Here is a 17,825-nt window from a genome sequence, read left to right on the forward strand (position 1 = left end):
CAACTGATAGGCTTGGAGCTGAATGAGAGGAGTGATCTCTACACTAGCAGCAGAAACCCAACTGGAAAGGGGTCAGAGACTCATTGCCAAGGGCACTATAACTAGCAGGGAGCTCACAAGCGCTCCCTGCCACGTGGCATGCAGGAGATCCAATCTGTGATGATCACTTCCTGTGGTGGCGAGGAATTCACAAATGTGTACTCAAGAGTGGGCATCATGAATCTCAAAGAAAAAGTGCCCTTGTATTCAATGGATGCGGGTTTTTACAGTGTATTCTTTGGCTTTGAAGGCAGTCCGGTTATTGTTCAAATCCTAGTTTTGCCACTTTCTGTTCATTTGATCTTAAGACACTGACTTCTTTCTCTGAGCCTAGGTTTCTATTTTCTTTGTTTTTTTCTGGTTGTCACTTCTTTTTGCATTAAAAAAGTGTTATTGTAAAGTAGTTGTACAGAGGAGTTATAGTTACATTTCTTTTTGAAGTGTCACCTCTTTCTTTGTTGTCTCCCAGTTTTTCCCTCCCAACTTCCCTCCCCCACAAGTTATATAGTTTATTTTCAACATAATGTCTAGTAAGTATCACTGCTGACTTAGTTCACCCTTTGTCTTACCATCTCTGTGCTTCCCCTTCTCCTCCCCAAAACACATATACTTACATACAAGAGATAAGGTACAGAAATCAACATTGACAAAGGGGAACAACAACAACAACAAAAAATCAGAAGTAAAATTAAAAGCCTCTTGTTTCCATTTCTTGGAGTTCTTTTTGATAAACATTGTGTTGTATGATCATATACACAATGAGCCTTTGTGAGCCTCTCCTAAGAATATCTTCCTTTAGACTCATCATGGAGATATTTTGAGTCCTTCTTAATTTATTATGCCCAACTGTAATTTTTTGTCTTTTGCCATGTTTACTTGTAGGCACATCCTAATTACTGAAAATGAGGGAAATAATGCAACCTGTGTTTTTTTTGGTCTGTCTTATTTCACTTAGTACATTTTTTCAAGTCTTGCCATTTCCTTACAAATGGGCACGTAGGTTTCTTAATCTGCAAACAAAAACGTAGAGAAAATTATATTAGTTCCTAATAGAAAATGCTTGAAACTTAGTAGATACTCCAAAACACTGGAATGTCCCCGCAACTAGCAGTCATGCAGTCTGGGGTAACAGTGATGACAGCCATTAAGCTTAAATTTCCTAATAATATGCGAGAAAACTCCAAGATGTTCAATGTTCATGGGTAGTTGATGCCAGAAGAGACTAGGGCCCAGTCCTTCACTGTCGCCATCATTACCATTTTCCAAAAGTCTGCTCAATTCAGTGAAGAATGGAAGCAAGGTAGCACATTAAAACTAGCAAAGAACCTTGAAGGAAACTGAATAATAATGTTCTCGCCGAGAAATATATATTTGTTGGGCTTGTTGTGAAGATAGTTCTACAATTACATAAAAAATTAATTTAAAAAGTCCTAGCCACAAGCCTTCAATCTTCAATTGGGTTGCTACTAAATACAACACAATTCCTCTTCCCTAAAAATTCTTGTTCAGTAGAACCTAGCTGGGACCCAGGTATCTGCTTTTTCTTTGTTTGCTTTAACTTTCTTTAATAGTTATGATGTAAAACATGTTTACAACAAACTTAGAGAGCTATAAATATTTTTACAGGGACTAACAAGTGTTGATGAGGATGTAGAGAAAACAGAATTATCATAATGCTACTGAGAATATAAAATGATATAACTGCTTTGAAAAATGGCCAGGCATTTCAATAAAAGTTAAACATAGAATTACCATATAACCCAGCACTTCTGTTCTCAGATAAATACCCAGGGCATGTTGGTCTACACAAAACTTTGTGCACATGTGTTCATAATGACATTTTTTCCTCATTGTCAAAAAAAGAAGTGAATCAGGGGCTGGGAATATGGCTTAGTGGTAGAGTGCTTGCTTGGCATGCAGGAAGCCCTGGGTTCTATTCCTCAGTCCCACATAAACAGAAAAGGCCAGAAATGGCACTGTGGCCCAAGTGGTAGAGTGCTAGCCTTGAGCAAAAGGAACTCAGAGACAGTGCCCAGGCCCTGAGTTCAAGCCTCAGGACTGGGGAAAATAAGTGAATCAAATGTCCATTGGAAGAGAATTCCATGTATGTATACACTACGTCTTCTTTATTGAGTCAACCATTAAGGGACAGTCAGATTATTTAAGATGCTGCTTTTAATTCTTTGGGGTATATATCCATAAGCAGAATTTCTGGGTCATATGGTACTTCTATTTTTAATATTTTGAGGAACTTCCATATTGGTTTTTATAATGGTTGTACCACTTTACATTCCACCAAAGATTCCAATATTTTAATACCCTTTAAAAACACTTGCTATGTTCCTTTGTTTTGTTTGCCTTTAATAGTAGCCATTCCAATGTATTTGATGTATCTAAGTCTTAATTTTAATTCATAAAAGGAGTATGATAGTTCGTAGCCTCCTCACCAGCATATCTTATTCCCTGTAAAAATGAATTATAGCTCTCCTAGAGTGTGTGGCGTTTTATCACAATTTAATTTGCATCCTACCCTTTATATTCTCAATACACAGCCCAGCACTGGGCATATGGGAGAGTCTTAGTCATGAAAGGTATGATGGTTCCAAGGGAGTTTAAGAAAGGTAACCAGGATAGTTGCTTTATAAGCTGTGGAAAATAAGATCTTAAACCCAACTACTTTAATATTTTTAGTATAAACTGAGTCAAGAAGTAGCAGACAAGCTAATTGCATCTTTCCTTCTAGGAATTCAAACATTCATGGGTTGGTAACATTTGGTAGATGGTCACTCCTTTTAGCCTCTAGAAGAATCGAATAAGCATCCTTGGATAGAAGGAGAGAGAAAGGGAGAACTCTGAGGGAACAAAATACTTTCCTTCCATCCACAAGTTCACTGCCAGCTCACAACTTTATCACCTTCACACTTTCCACAATGTCAGATGCCCATCGCTACTCAATCACCAAGAAGATGAGCTTTCAGCAACAATGCTTTCTAATTGTATGTGTTTCCATTAACAAAGGAAATTTGGCTATGGGTATCTTAGGCACTTGGAGAAATACATACCAGTTCACTAGTAGCCAGAAGGATCTAATCTGTCTGCCTCACAGCCTCCTGACAGCTAAGCATTTGCTTTTACACAAATAAAATGTCAGCCACCATTAAACAGCATATGGCAACAATATGACTCTTTCCTCCCTGGGGACCAGCCTCCCCAGAAAAAATGGAACTTGAAACAGGAGATGCTTTTGAATATAGGACCCCCTATCCCTCCCACCCAGGCATGATGGCTGAGAAGTGGGCAGGGTGCCACCCACGGAAGGACACAGGCAACCAGATCAAATGTGAACCTAGAGGGCGAGCTTCCCAACCAGCAATGACCAAAGGCTGTTAGCCCTGGGCATTTGGGTCTGTGGTTAAGGGGAAGTATGATTCTTAAACTGGCCTAGATTAGCTCTATAAAATAGAAAACAGCCTCCACAGCCACTTAAAGAGGGGTTTGGGCTGACTTTGAATCGAATGCAGTGGTGTACAGTGAGTGAAGGGAGATGTTCAAAGTGGAGTCTCCACCCTACTGTCTCTATGGAATTCCAGCTATAAAGGGACAAAAATAATGAGGATGTAGAGCCCTGTCTACAGGATTAAGTTGGGGAAATGTGACAGTATGGCTAAGAAGGAGGCAGAATAGCATAACTGGGTAGATTGTTCAATACCAAAAATCAAACCAAGTTTCCTTAGGAGTGAGTCTTTGAGCTAATGTGTCAGTTTAACATGCCCGCCCCTCCCCCCCCCCCCCCCCCCCCCCCCGCCAAAAAAAAAAATTTAGTAGAGCAGACTCCATCCTTAACACATAATCTCAAAACATTGCTTCTCTAAATTTGGGGGAATTATATTGTGCAAATAATCAAAATATGATGCTTATCCTCTTGGAAAATAGTGGTTCCTATGTAACCCTGTCTCTGTGTTATGTTGTTGGAATGTAGTCGGTTAGGCTCACCAGTTTTACATCAAGTTTTGAACATATAGGCTTATCATGTTTCTAGGCCCCTGATTTGTCAAAAAAACATGGCCACATCAATGAGACCCTTAGCTTTGTAAAAGCAGAGTTCATTTGTACTGTCAGGGATGCTTACTTTGATGAATCAGCTAATATTGCCCACAGTTCTCACCTATGCTATTATTGTCGACTCATATAAACTACTTGGTAAAAACTTTTGAAGACTGTACATAATTTTTCAAAATAATTCTAAAGCTGTAACACTTTCAAGGGATAAAATAAGAAGGGAAATGGGTAAAAATTTAGAGTTTACAGAACCCAGGATATGGCAAAGAAACTTTTTCTTCTAATTAATCTTACTTGTCTAAATTTTATTAATCATAGTTTAGTTAGCACTGTATGATAACATAAGAGTTAATATAAGAGATTAATTATCTATAAAAGTAAGGAAGTACTTAAAATACTAATAATGGTCTTGATAGAATTACTTTTTGTGAATTTGTCTTCATAAAGCACACTGTTGCTAGAAAACAAAGCCACTTCTTCAATAAGTGGCATTCAATTGTTTTGAAATGCATTATGCATTTTACTAGATAGATGCAAATCATTTGTGCTTTTTGCTGACAAGAAATTCCAAGACAATCGTATCACAGCCGTTCTGTGTGAACACCAGGGTAACACAGGGATTCCACACTTTAAAGAGAATGGAAACTTCTTAGACTGGAAAAGAGCTATCCAAGACAGGGATTTCAATTGAGCACTGTTTCTGTGAGTCTGAGGAATTGTAAACATTTGGATGAAAAGTAAAAAATTAAGTCAATCATCCAAATATTTGCCACAGTTACAATAAACATCAAGATACTGAAAAGAATCTCAAGAAATTCTAAATATCTTAAGATAGAGTCTAGACTTTACATCTAGGTAATTGAGATAATACTACTGTTTGAATTTCCTCATGAATGATAATGTAGAGGGTGAAGTAACCTGAACATCTGTGTTGAATATGGATACAGATATAGATATCCATATCCATATGCACATATATAATACAAATTTTTAAAGGATAGGACATTTACATGACATATTTAGATATTTTCATCACATAATACATTGATAATATAATGGAAGTGTTAATGCTGAAAGTATAAATGAAATTGCTAGAAATAGTGATGCATACTTGTAATCTCAGTACTTAGGAGGAGTCAGACAGGAGGATCACAAATTCAAAGCCAACCTGAGTTACACAGAGAAATTCTGTCTCAAAAATGAAACAAGGAAGGGCTAGGGATATGGCCTAGTGGCAAGAGTGCTTGCCTCATATACATGAAGCTGTGGGTTCAATTCCCTAGCACTACATATGCAGAAAACGGCTGAAGTGGCGCTGTGGCTCAAGTGGTAGAGTGCTAGCCTTGAGCAGAAAGAAGCCAGGGACAGTGCTCAGGCCCTGAGTTCAAGCCTCAGGACTAGCAAAAAAAAAAAAATGAAAAATGAAACAAGGAGGGCTGGGACTATGACCTAGTGGTAGAGTGCTTGCCTCGTATACATGAAGCCCTAGGTTTGATTCCTCAGCACCACATATATAGAAAAAGCCAGAAGTGGAGCTGTGGCTCAAGTGGTAAAGTGCTAGTCTTGAGCAACTAGAAGCCAGGGACAGTGCTCAGGCCCTGGATTAGCCAAAAAATGAACAAAAACAAAACAAAACAAAAAAATGAAACAAGGATCATAACTCATCATTTTCCAAATAGAAAAAGAATAAGGAGAGAGAAAAAGTGGGTGAATACAGTCAGATATTCAATACATGTACATGAACATGCAACTGGGTAATTTGAGAGTTTGGGTGAGGTTGGGGGCAATGGTGAAGAACCTTGGAAGGGGTGACACTGATCAAAATGCATTGTACTCATGAATTGATGAGTTGAATTAAAACCTCTTTATACAACGAAAGATAATTTAAATTTTTTAAGTATGTCTGTTCTTATTGCTCATAATTTTATAGAAATTGGTTTTTAAAAATAAAATAAATTCTGGTCACAGAACTCTAGTATACCAAAGTATGATTACTTTTCAGCATGAATTTGCCTGCTTATCAAATGTAAGTAGAATTCTGTATTCTAGATGTGGAGGGGGTTGTGCCATTTGAAATGGTTTAGTGCTGCTAAGTGTTTGGTAAATTCATGAATGGATGACTGAACAAATAGGTAATAGAGATTTCCTCTAGTTGAATTGGATTCTAATTGATTGTAAACTATGTGTTTCAGATTTATAGAAATATCTGTAGTTTGGTCTCTCAATAAATGACAAAGATTTAGAATATTCTCTTGGATTTAACTAAGACACAAAAGCAATCAAGAGGTTGAATTCTGGATGTTTTTTCCAGTTGTATGACATTTATTTATCCATATTGATTTGAGCAGGGATAAATTTAATTGTTGATTCCACCTGGATAGTTATTTTGGTGTGGTTTTTTTTTGGGGGGGGGGTTGTTTTTTGTCCAGTTCTGGGCCTTAAACTCAGGGCCTTAGCACTGTTCCTGGCTTCTTTTTGCTCAAGGCTAGCACTCTGCCACTTGAGCCACAGCAGCACTTCAGGCCATTTTCTATATATGTGGAACTGAGGAATTGAACCCAGGGCTTTATGTATACGAAGCAAGCACTCTACCACTCAGCCATATTCCCGGCCCGCTGGATAGTTTTAAGTCTTCTGAAGCCTTAAAAAAATCCCATGTAACATAAGAATTTTATCAATTGAAAACTAAGAATCATTTCTATGGGATGTGTAAAACAAGAAGCTGACCAACCTTATTTTCGTTTTCTTTAATTCTGTGTCGTTATTGAGAGTTATTCTTGAACTTTATGAAAACCAGATTGGGGCATGGGCATGTTCTTCATCGAATCATGTTTAAGGAATTAGAACTGAAAATCACTGAAAATTGGCAAATATGACATTGAAAATAGTCTACATTCTTTGTCCTACCTTAGAGTATCTGTGACTGACTAGGAAGCCAAAGGCTGCTAGTAGATTTTTTTTTTACTTCTATGTATTTTTTTTTCAAAAATGGACATTAACTTAACAGTCAGAAAGATGTCCTATTATTTTTCTCTAATCACTATCTCGCTGGCTTAGCAGTGACAGACTTCAACCTTCATATGTGTTTGTTCATAAAGCTGTGACTTATCACCATTGCCCACAGGAAAAAGTACCAAATCATGCCATTGGAGGCCATCTTTTGCCATCCCAGAACACAGCATCAGCTAAATTTCTTAGCTGTTTCTACCAAGGTTCTCTCCAAGTCAAACAAGATTACAAGTCATTCATTCATCCATCTCTGTTTTTCTCCTTCCTGCCATTCCTTCCCATATCCCTTTCTCAGAAATGTCTGTTTCTTCTCTTTGCTTTCCCACATAGATAACAAGATATAATATACCCTTTCTAGGAGATCTTCCCTACCTCCTACCTTTTCTATCCTCTTCTCCCTTTCTCTAAAGCAAATCTTTCCCTATCTTTACCACTTGCCACACATGCACAGATACCCACATGTGTGCCTAGAGTTCACTCAGACTATGTGTTATGTTCAAGTCTACTACCAGAGTATACAAGCTGTGCCCTGCAGAAGGATATCAAGGTCAAAGGACATATAGAAACAAAAATCTGTCTTCCTCTCCACTTGCCAAGGCTTGGGCCTACCCGTATGAGCATATCTATGTAGAAAGACATCATTTTTTCATCTTTTTAACACAGAGGCACCATGTCTAGTATCAGTTCCACTCACTCAGATGTAGAATTTTTTCATTGTCTTTAGAAGAGTACAAGTTCATTGCAGGCAATACTGCATTCTTTTATTCTCACAATTTTTTAAATTATGATGCCTTTCTTGCACCTACTAAGTTCTCATTGGCTATTCATTGGATTTAACTGAACAAATTAATTGTGTTTAAAAGAAAGCAGATGAAAACTTGGAAATAGGGAAAGTACCACAGAAATTAAAAAGAAATTAGCATAGTGACACTGTAACTCTCTGATTTTGAGTGCATTAACTAAGTAATTTCATAGTAACTTTCATGCCCAGTGGTCTTTTGTGGATTTGCAGAAGCCACATTTGTGATGCTGTGACAGACCATGGCAGAGTTGAACTGAAATCCGTTTTAGGCTGTTTGTTAAAATAGGCAAAGGATAACATTAAGAATGTCTGAAGTGGGCAGGATAAAGGTCAGGGAGAATGTTCATGAGAGATGAAGGAATATTGGGAGGAGCCAACTGGATCAGTCTGAGGTTGGTGTACTTCCTAGAAGTCTACATTAAGCCAGAAAAAAAAAAAAGAGGGAAAACACCCCATGTTAAAGTCCTTAAAGCTAGAATTGCTCTGCCTTTCTGAAGACTGCACATGTTATAATTTGATGTGGCCTTGTCTCTCAGAGTAAAAATTTGCTTTGTGAGGGTCTCATGGGAAATTAATATCGATTCTATTGGAATTTCACTTGAGAGATGGGAACTGTCCTTAAAGCGAACTTTACAGACCACAGAACAATGATGTACTCAAGATAGGTTTTATGCCTATTTAATGACATGGCCAAGACTTCAGACTTCAAATTGCAAGGGGTAAACCACTGGCTGACCGCTCAAGAGAAAGTCCTGCACTGATGTACAAAATTTCCTACTAACTATACATTTTACCATTTCAAGATGTACTCAGTTTTTTGTGATATACTGTTTTCCCTTAGGGATGAAACAAGAGAAAACGGTGTGTACTACAGTGGTTTACAATGTGTCTCTTCTCCTTTTCCTCCCTAGTCCTCTGTGATGTCAGTCTGCTTTGCCCGTTTCCATCCTAACTTGGTGGTTGGTGGGACTTACTCTGGCCAGATCGTCCTCTGGGACAATCGCAGCCATCGAAGGACACCTGTCCAGCGGACACCCTTGTCGGCTGCTGCACACACAGTAAGTCAAACGTTTGTCACATCTCTATCAGCTACCCAATGAAGGAAGAAAGATACAAAAAATAAGACTCCCATAGTATGGGTTTTGACAGTAAAAGCAAATTCAAAATACCTATTTGATGGTGATCGTATCCCAAGTTAAACTGAGAGAAAAGAAAAGTAAGTGAAGGAAGCATTGGCTTTAGACAAATATCATAACCTACAAGATCTAGCACAGAAAAACTCTTCTCTGATGTCCCAAAGGCCACTGGTGAATAGGTTAAAACTTGAAAAAAAAAAAAAAAAAAGGACACAGAGGAATTTTAGAAGAGGCCCCTGGAATGATTTCTAAAGCAACACTATACATTTATATTATGAGGTGGAAACCTATTTTTAAGTAGACCATAAAGTGTAAGCACTTCATGCTTAGGGATGGTATATGGGACATTTGCCAACAGACCTTTCCTGTTTGTGATTTCAGGGAGTGCTTTGACTTTAAATTCTGGAATGTATGGTGTAAGCCTTAGCATAAAGTCTACAGTGACAATATAATCCCTAGGGTTAGAAGTCAACATCTCAAAACCATTACCCATAATTTAGCAGAAGAGGTTCAGTACGGTGTTCATAAGACAACTGCTCTGTCATTTCCTTTAAGTGAATGACAGGTGTGTATAGCAATTGTTAGGAATGGGAAGACGACATGTCTCCATCAATCCTTGCTTCCTTGACATTCAGGGTAGCTGATGTTCTTTTTCTGAAATGCTCAATTTATGCCCAAGGATACAGCTCTACTAGTGTTTTCCATTTCCTTAATGTGGTTGCTCCATTTATTTCATCTGCTGGCCTCAAAAGCGTTCTGGCTTGAAAAAGGACTGCTAGCTGTTTTAGCTAAGAACAGGAGGAGGAAAGCTTTTCCGCTCTTCTAAGTTTGACAATGGGAAATGACAAATACCAAGTCAGTCCTAATTTTGATTGATTGACACCAAAGACACATGCAGGTGAAGCTAGTTCTTGGAAATCTTGAGAAATTACTCTTATCCACCCTAGTTCTCTAACCTAATAACAGAAAATTGTTGCCCAGGAGAAGTTAGACTCCATGCAGGTGCTTTCTCAGCTAGTGAGAAAGCATTTCTTGGCCCCATGTGTGTCTCTGGTGCTTTTATGAACATTCCTTCTGAAAATTTAAAAAAACTATAGATCCAAATGTTAGAATATTTAGCAATAAACTATAGAGAACATCCAAATCTAGGAGTTCTTCCACAGAGTTAAGAATTCTTTCCCAAGTGATTTAAAATGCGGCCATACCATAAAATGCTACTATTATCAAGCTAAATGGTGTTGGTTCCATTTGAAAATAATGCAAAAACAAATTTCTTTTCCTCTTTTGCTGTGTTTTGTCTAACCCATATCTAAATGTGAACAGTTAATTTTTTGTTTGTCTTTCAACTTCCATTATTGGCTGGTTGATTAGTACCAGGATCAAGAAGGGAAAAAAGGCCCACCACAGATTACTCACTAATTTCCTTTCACACTCACCACACATATGCAGTTGGGACAACAGGAAAACATAATTAAAACAAAATCTTTCTGCCACACAGTAAGTTTATTCCTAGAATAAACAAAAACAATCTGGCATCTATACTGGAAAAATAAGCTATACTGTTGCTTTTTTTTTTGTTTCATTAAGTAAAGGAGTGGGGGGGGGGGTTCTTCACTATGCATGCCCCAGTGTCTTCTGTGAAGATTTCTTTGCATATCTTTTCTTTTAGGTAAAGATTTATTACTCAGGAAAGTACAGACTAGTACTACTGATTAAATAAAGCAAGGAACATTTGGCTGCTCTAGGAATTTGTTTCTGTGATTATTCTAAATTTTCCCTCTATCCCTAATGTACCCTTAAGATTCTTGCTTTTGAGTTTTAGTGATGTATGTTGAGGCTCAGTGGTTAAAGAGAAGCTTAGAATTCCTGGACCATGCTTTCCGCTCATGAGGATAGAGAGGTCAATTCAGTGTAGTGTTTTCTTGGATCAAACAGATCCAGTTAAAACAATGAAGCTTCAGCATACAGCTTCAGGTTCCACAACACCAGAGACTTACAGAAGGAACACTTTCTACAGCCCCATTCCCATTAGTCATCTTGACATCTAAACACTGGATCAGGATAACAGTTTCAAATCTCTGCTGTACTTATCACTGAGTACATCCACTTAGGCTGACTCATTTGAAAGTGTCAATAGGAATAGGACATAGAAAAGCTATAGGACTTAACTAATTGTCAGCATGGATTAAAAACATAATACAGGGCTGGGGATATGGCCTAGTGGCAAGAGAGCTTGCCTCATATACATGAGGCCCTGGGTTCAATTCCCCCAGCACCACATATACAGAAAGCGGCCAGAAGTGGCGCTGTGGCTCAAGTGGCAGAGTGCTAGCCTTGAGCAAAAGGAAGCCAGGGACAGTGCTCAGGCCCTGAGTTCAAGGCCCAGGACTGGCCAAAAAAAAAAAAAAAAGAACATAATACAATTGTCATAAAAAGAGATGGAATCTTAAGCTGAGGCTAATACCACACAAGAAGTGTCAGCTCAGTATTACTCGTATTTCCATCTTCTATGATCCATAGTATAGATAGACAAGTCAGATTCATTCTTTGAACTTCAGTTTCAGAGGAACTCCGGTAAAAGATAGCATATTTAAAGGAGAAAGAATGTGAAAGTTGTAATCAAGGAAGAGTTGAAGGACTCCATGACACTTAGTCTAACGCAATATTTATAGGCTGAGGACTGGACAAACAAACAACCGTCTATATGCAAATACTTGTATAGTTTGACTCATTCTATTGGGCCTCAAAGAGCCCTACACTGAAAGTACCTTTGTGGACTTTCACGATCCCCATTAGTGGAAGGTAAAACTTCCCAGAAGTTAGGATTAAAACTGGCAACCATTTAAGAAAGTGGTTTAAATGGAACTTGAACCAGTTCTTGGATGAGGCACATGAGTAGTTTTGCGAGTTGGTTATTACTACTCCCTCTGACCAGAAGCTTATATGATAATAATAGTCTGAAAATCATCCTTTATATAATATCAGCTTGCCTATGTCAAAGATTGTTGCATTGTCCTTGTGGCTTGGTAGTATGGATTGTAACTCATCAATAGTAGGACCTAGACTGTCAGCTGTTCACACAGAAAGGCATCAAGTGAGTTGTGGTTTGGCCACTTGTGGCTTAGCTGCCTGAAATCTAACCGAAATTACTGCTAGGTTATGCTACACTAACCTTCCATTTGGTGTTTAACTCTCTACTTGGTACAGCTGCAAATTGTTTCAGCTTACCCCAGAAAATTCTTCAGAGTAGGATAACCTACTAGAGTTAAGAAAAAACATTATAGTGTCTTACTTGGCATTCCCAGGATATAGAACTGACCTTTCCACTCCTGACCAAAATCTAAACCTTCATGATACTTTGAAAGACAAATCTATCATCCTAGTTTTTAGCAACACTAGGTAACCTAATTTTGTCTTACTAGGTACATTGTGCAAATAATTTTACCACCCACATCTCTCCCAAATTAAAATGTCAAACTAGGCATTGGTAGTTTATGCCTGTAATTTTAACTACCCAGGAGGTTGAGTCTGAGGATTATGGTTCAAAGCCAGCCTTGGCAGGAAAGTTCTCCAGACTTTTATTTCCAATAATCAGCAAAAATTCAGCAATGGAGATATGACTAAAGTGATAGAGCACTAGCCTTGAGCAAAAGCCAAGTAAGTGCTTGAATTCAAGCCCCAATACTGGAACAAAAAAAAAATAGCCAATGAATATTAACCAGTTTTTAAAAGAATACTAACAAATGTTTGGCCCTGTGACTACCATTGATTGTAGTCCAGATTTTGTAATAAATTCTTTCCAAAAGTTTGAAAATTGTATTTTGTCATCACTCACATTGAACTTAGAAGCAATACTCTGTGGTGGGGACCTACGTGAATAATTCAAATGTACCTCCCTGATTGTTGCTGCCCCATCAATCCTCATTTTCCCTCGCTCCCTCCAGTTTGGTTGCATTACATCAGACTGAGCAAGGTGAGGTTTGCAAGCATTTCCATTACTGTGTGCTGCTGCCAGTGCTTTTTAGAATGAAATCAACTTGAAATCAAAAGTGGCAACTGGCCTCAGGCTTGGATTACATCACTCTTTGGATCTTGGCTTGTGGGAGGCTCCAGTGTAATCATTTCCCCTCATACCTTCCCCTGATCCTCCACGCTGATGATTTTGCAGCATCCTGTGTACTGTGTAAACGTCGTTGGGACCCAGAATGCTCACAACCTCATCACTGTCTCTACCGATGGCAAAATGTGTTCCTGGAGCCTGGATATGCTCTCGACTCCACAGGTAGGTCTATTTTACCTTATACAGCAGGACAACCCGGTTCAAAGAGATACCTACTTCACAGAATATGGTTCCAAAAGCCACATCATGTAAGAGATAAAAATGAGTGGATGCCCTTGAAAGAGGGGGCCTAGTTTCAGCAGTCTCTTCTAGACGCCAAAACCCATTTCCTTAACCACAAATCTTGCAATTATTATATTATGCTATACCATAGGTCACTTTCAAGTGAAAATGAATAATCCATTTTAAAGCTCAGTAATTATGGAAGTTGCCTGTGGTATGAATTATACTGGTTCATCAACATGGGGAAACAAATACAAATGAGGTTGGAGCCCCTGCATAGTCATCTGTTATGGATGCCACTTCTGAAGAAAAGGTGCACAGAAAGCCCAGCTCTTATTTCTGCACCCTTCACAACCACCTGTATGAAGAATTTGTTTAGCCATCTGTTTTCTACTCTGGAATGTTCATTAGTATGGTTCTTGCCTTTTGCTTTCTTGCTCAATAAATGAAAATTTGAAAATGAAAATGTTTCAGTGTTTCCAAACCAATACTGATTGCAGTAATGGAAACCAAACAAAGGAGAAGGAGTGGGGGAAAAAATGCCAGAGGCAAGCATTTAAATGCAAATTTCAAAATGTACACATGTATGTATACATACCCAGATACCTACATGCATGCATATACCGCAAACTTTTTTTTACATTTCTTTGTATGAAGTTCATAGTTATAGCTTTTGACAAAGTGCATGGAAAACATGCAGAAATTTTAAAAAATTATCTAGGAGTTTTTTGGGTTTTTTTTCAATTACCCTCTTCCCTTTCCTGGAATAGCATCTCTAGAATGTCTCTCACTCAATTGTAGAAGACATTAAAGTTTCAAAATGTGAAGGAAACGTGGAAACTAGAAAGAATCTCTTTAAGTCTAAGCTGTAGAGATTACTGAATTTAAGTAAATTCTTTATATAATTTTAGAAGGGGAAAGAGAGAGTGCTAATAAGCTGCTTACAATTTAAGTTCCTGGTTTTGCTGATCTTTAACATTATACAGGTCTGCAATTGTGTGTGGATATTTTATGGTTTTGTCTTACATTTCTCAGCAATGTATTGTTTTCTTTTAAAAGCAGGGAGATTATAAACAGATATAAGAGCAAACCTTCAATTTAGGAATTTTTAATTGCCCATTACAGTGATTAAACATGTGTTTGTTTAGGTTAAACCAGTAGTGCAGGAGCTCCAAGATCATTTTTATTAGTGTTAGCTTGCCCACAGACGCCTGTCTCTGTGCAAAGATTAAGAATTTCATGGCATGGTCTCTGTGGATGGCAGGAAAGAACAGGAACATCCCCAAGTTACTCTAGTTTCTTTCTTTTTCAAAGTGGTCAACCAAGACATTACCATCTTTGTTGCTAACTTTAGAAATGGAGCAGACGATCTAGCTGATGCTGTTTTGTGTTCTGCATTGTCACCACATCTTCTCCTTTAGCTTAATGAGCTCACTGCATGTAGAGAGCATGTTAAAAATCCTCCTGGTCAACATGGCTAAATTCTGTAGGCTTGAGTTTCGAAGTCACAATCTCCCTGATTGAAATGCCCTGATCTGCTTGCAGTGAAAGACTACAGGCCCATGAAACTACAATCCCATGAATCTACAATGGGGCTGTGGTGTAGCCCATGTGTAGAGTGCTTGCCTAGCAAGTACGAGGCCTTAGCTTCCATCACCAGAAACACACACACACACACACACACACACACACACACACACACACACTACAACGATATTTCCAGACTAATTTTTAATCAAATTTAGATACAGAAAATTCTCTATTTAATGTCAATAGCCAGAAATAATCAGGTACATTGATTATACTTAACTACTTTTCATTTAGCAGTATATCTTTTGAAATGCCACCAAATTCCCAACTTAACCCATTTTTATATAAAATGAAATAAAAACTTTCATTTATTGTATTTACTTTCATTTATACATATTTAAACAACACTCAGAAGTTCTATAGCCCGTGTACAACCAGCTGCCCTTTATGAAGTCTAGTTCCTGTTGAAATCTGGTTTTTATGACCTGAGTGACAATTTTCTGGTTTCAGTCCATAGAAGACCTACACTCATGCTTTGACAAATGTGCTTAGTACATCTGATATTAATACATGTGTAGTCTCATGAACAATTGATTTTGAAAATGTTTGTAAATACAAGGGTATTGTGTGTTTTATTAAAGGCCGGAGCTGACAAGTGTAATCATTACAGTATTATCTTTAGTTTCTGCACCATTAGTTTCAAAACTCTCACCTGTCATCTCTGCCTGACTTAGGAAGCAGCAACACAGGCTGATGAAATCCAGCAGGCCTGAAACCAAAGATACACAGCAGCATGAATGTCAGGGGCAGTAAAGTGTGGTTTCTGGCACCACCCGGGTCTTTTGTAACGCTGTGTGAAAAGCAAACAGATGACTTAGCCAAATGATTTTTCCATGCTATCTTTGGCATGGTTAGGAGTTGACAGATGGAAATGTAACCACCTCGTGTTTTGGTAGGAGAGCATGGAGCTGGTGTACAATAAGTCCAAGTCCGTTGCTGTTACCGGAATGGCTTTCCCGACAGGAGACGTCAATAACTTCGTAGTTGGCAGTGAAGAAGGTACAGTCTACACAGCTTGTCGTCATGGAAGGTGATTTTCAGTTTTCTTACCGATGACATGTTCCTCATTTCCGAATGACTGCTATCATGTTCTGAAGTCTAACCACCTTACATTAGGCAAAAGGTATTTCTGACAACATAAAAGCACAACTTCATGTCTTCATTAACTTAAAGAACACAACTGCTCTGGTCTTCAGCCACTTGTAAGTTTTTGGACTTACCTGTCTTAAGGAAGTGTTCAATATTTTAACAGATCCTGTAAGACTACCTGCCCCGTTCCCAACCCCATCTTCTGTATATACTTGCAATCTCCAGTCTCACATATACTCATTCGAGATAACAATCCCCATACATTGTCTGTCCCTCTCTATGCCTTCATTAATTCTATCTTCTAGTTATAGCTTCTAATGGAAACTTGTCCTAACATTGCTCTTGTCCTGGTTAATTCCTCCTCACTAATAACGTGTCAGTGCAGAGAAAATACCATGCTCAAGCCTCTCTGATTCTCCTGGGCAAGGAAAGCTACTCTTTCCTCTTAATCCTGTAGAATTTCATCTCTTTCATTTGTTCTTTTAAGGAATGTTTATTAAGAACCTACTCTAGCATAAAAATATAATAAGGAGCTTGACAGATACTGAGGTTATATACTGAGGATAGAGGAGGAAGAAAGTAAATACTTTTATTTAAGATGAAACAAACTATCAAGAAAAGTTAAGTAGAATAATCAGGGCAAGATTTTAAGCTATTAGTACTTCATTTATTCTTCTTTTGCTTCCTCCAATAGCGGTGGTTCAATTATTTATTCATCTGCCACTTTTCCCTTCAAACTTATTTCCATTTTGTCTTCAATTTTCTGCCCAGTGCCTGGCACTACTAACTGCAAAGCTAAAAATGCATATAAGAAATAAAAAAATGACAATGTCTAAGTTATAGATAGCAGTTCTTGAAGCCCCTTCCTGTGGTGAGAGAGACTTAAAGCACTGTTAAGTTCCTGAAGATAAGAACACCATTTTGATAAAGGGACAAAGAAAAGATGTAAAGAAGTATCCCTAGGGCATACAACACAAATCTCTTCCCCATGAACTTAATTTTGCTTTTTACATTGATCATCCATTTTAAATAGAAAATACAGATATCATAAAATCATGAAGAATCAGGCATTTGGATTTTCAGTCATTTTAAATGGGTTATCTAGGGCGACCGGAGAAAGGGAATTTTATATATTTTTTAACCTAGCATAGAGAAGGTGCAAATCCACTTCCATAAATTAAACAAGATCCTTATTTTGCACCTTATAAACCGTTTCAGGATGGTGTTAAGACCAAGTGGAATCTCACCAGGGGCCACTTCAAAGATCAGTTTCTCGTGTTCATTAGAACAAATTTAAATGATCACATGTGGAAATGCTGTTAGCAGTTTCTCTGGGCATAATCTTTGAGTGCCTGTTACACGGAACACACTCTGAAGTATTTTACTCATGATTCCAAGTTTTGCTGAGCACATTGACATTTATTGGTGCTCCAGGGCCCAAATGTTTTAATAACTGAATTCATTTTTACTCATGGAAACATAGTATTAAAATCCCACAATACTCAAATATTTGTCATATTAATTGCCTCATGTACATGAACTTCTAAATATAGGGTTTTTGGAGTATATTTTTCTGAATTGTGTATAATTATATTCATGTTACTATATGATAAAGGGTTTGAATAATTCCAGTTTGGTTAAAGAAGTGACTCTTTCCAAATGTGTATGATTATGTCTCCAATGTACTTTTTGTTTTTTTTTACGATGACATAAGCTTGTCTTTTTCTTTCATTCAACCAATTTTTGCTGTATACTAAGT

At 37.9% G+C, this 17,825-nt stretch overlaps 1 protein-coding gene across 1 annotated transcript in view; it reads left to right on the forward strand.

The window, feature by feature from the left end:
- Positions 1-17,825, forward strand: part of Dync1i1 (dynein cytoplasmic 1 intermediate chain 1) — a 270,153-nt gene that overhangs the window by 196,324 nt on the left and 56,004 nt on the right. Inside the window, exons 11-13 of the mRNA XM_048340062.1 lie at positions 8,821-8,967; positions 13,214-13,327; positions 15,874-16,007. Coding sequence (XP_048196019.1) covers positions 8,821-8,967; positions 13,214-13,327; positions 15,874-16,007 — 395 coding nt within the window. The remainder of the gene's footprint in view (positions 1-8,820; positions 8,968-13,213; positions 13,328-15,873; positions 16,008-17,825) is intronic.

Source organism: Perognathus longimembris, chromosome 2 (assembly GCF_023159225.1).
Source record: "Perognathus longimembris pacificus isolate PPM17 chromosome 2, ASM2315922v1, whole genome shotgun sequence".
Lineage (NCBI taxonomy): Eukaryota > Metazoa > Chordata > Mammalia > Rodentia > Heteromyidae > Perognathus > Perognathus longimembris.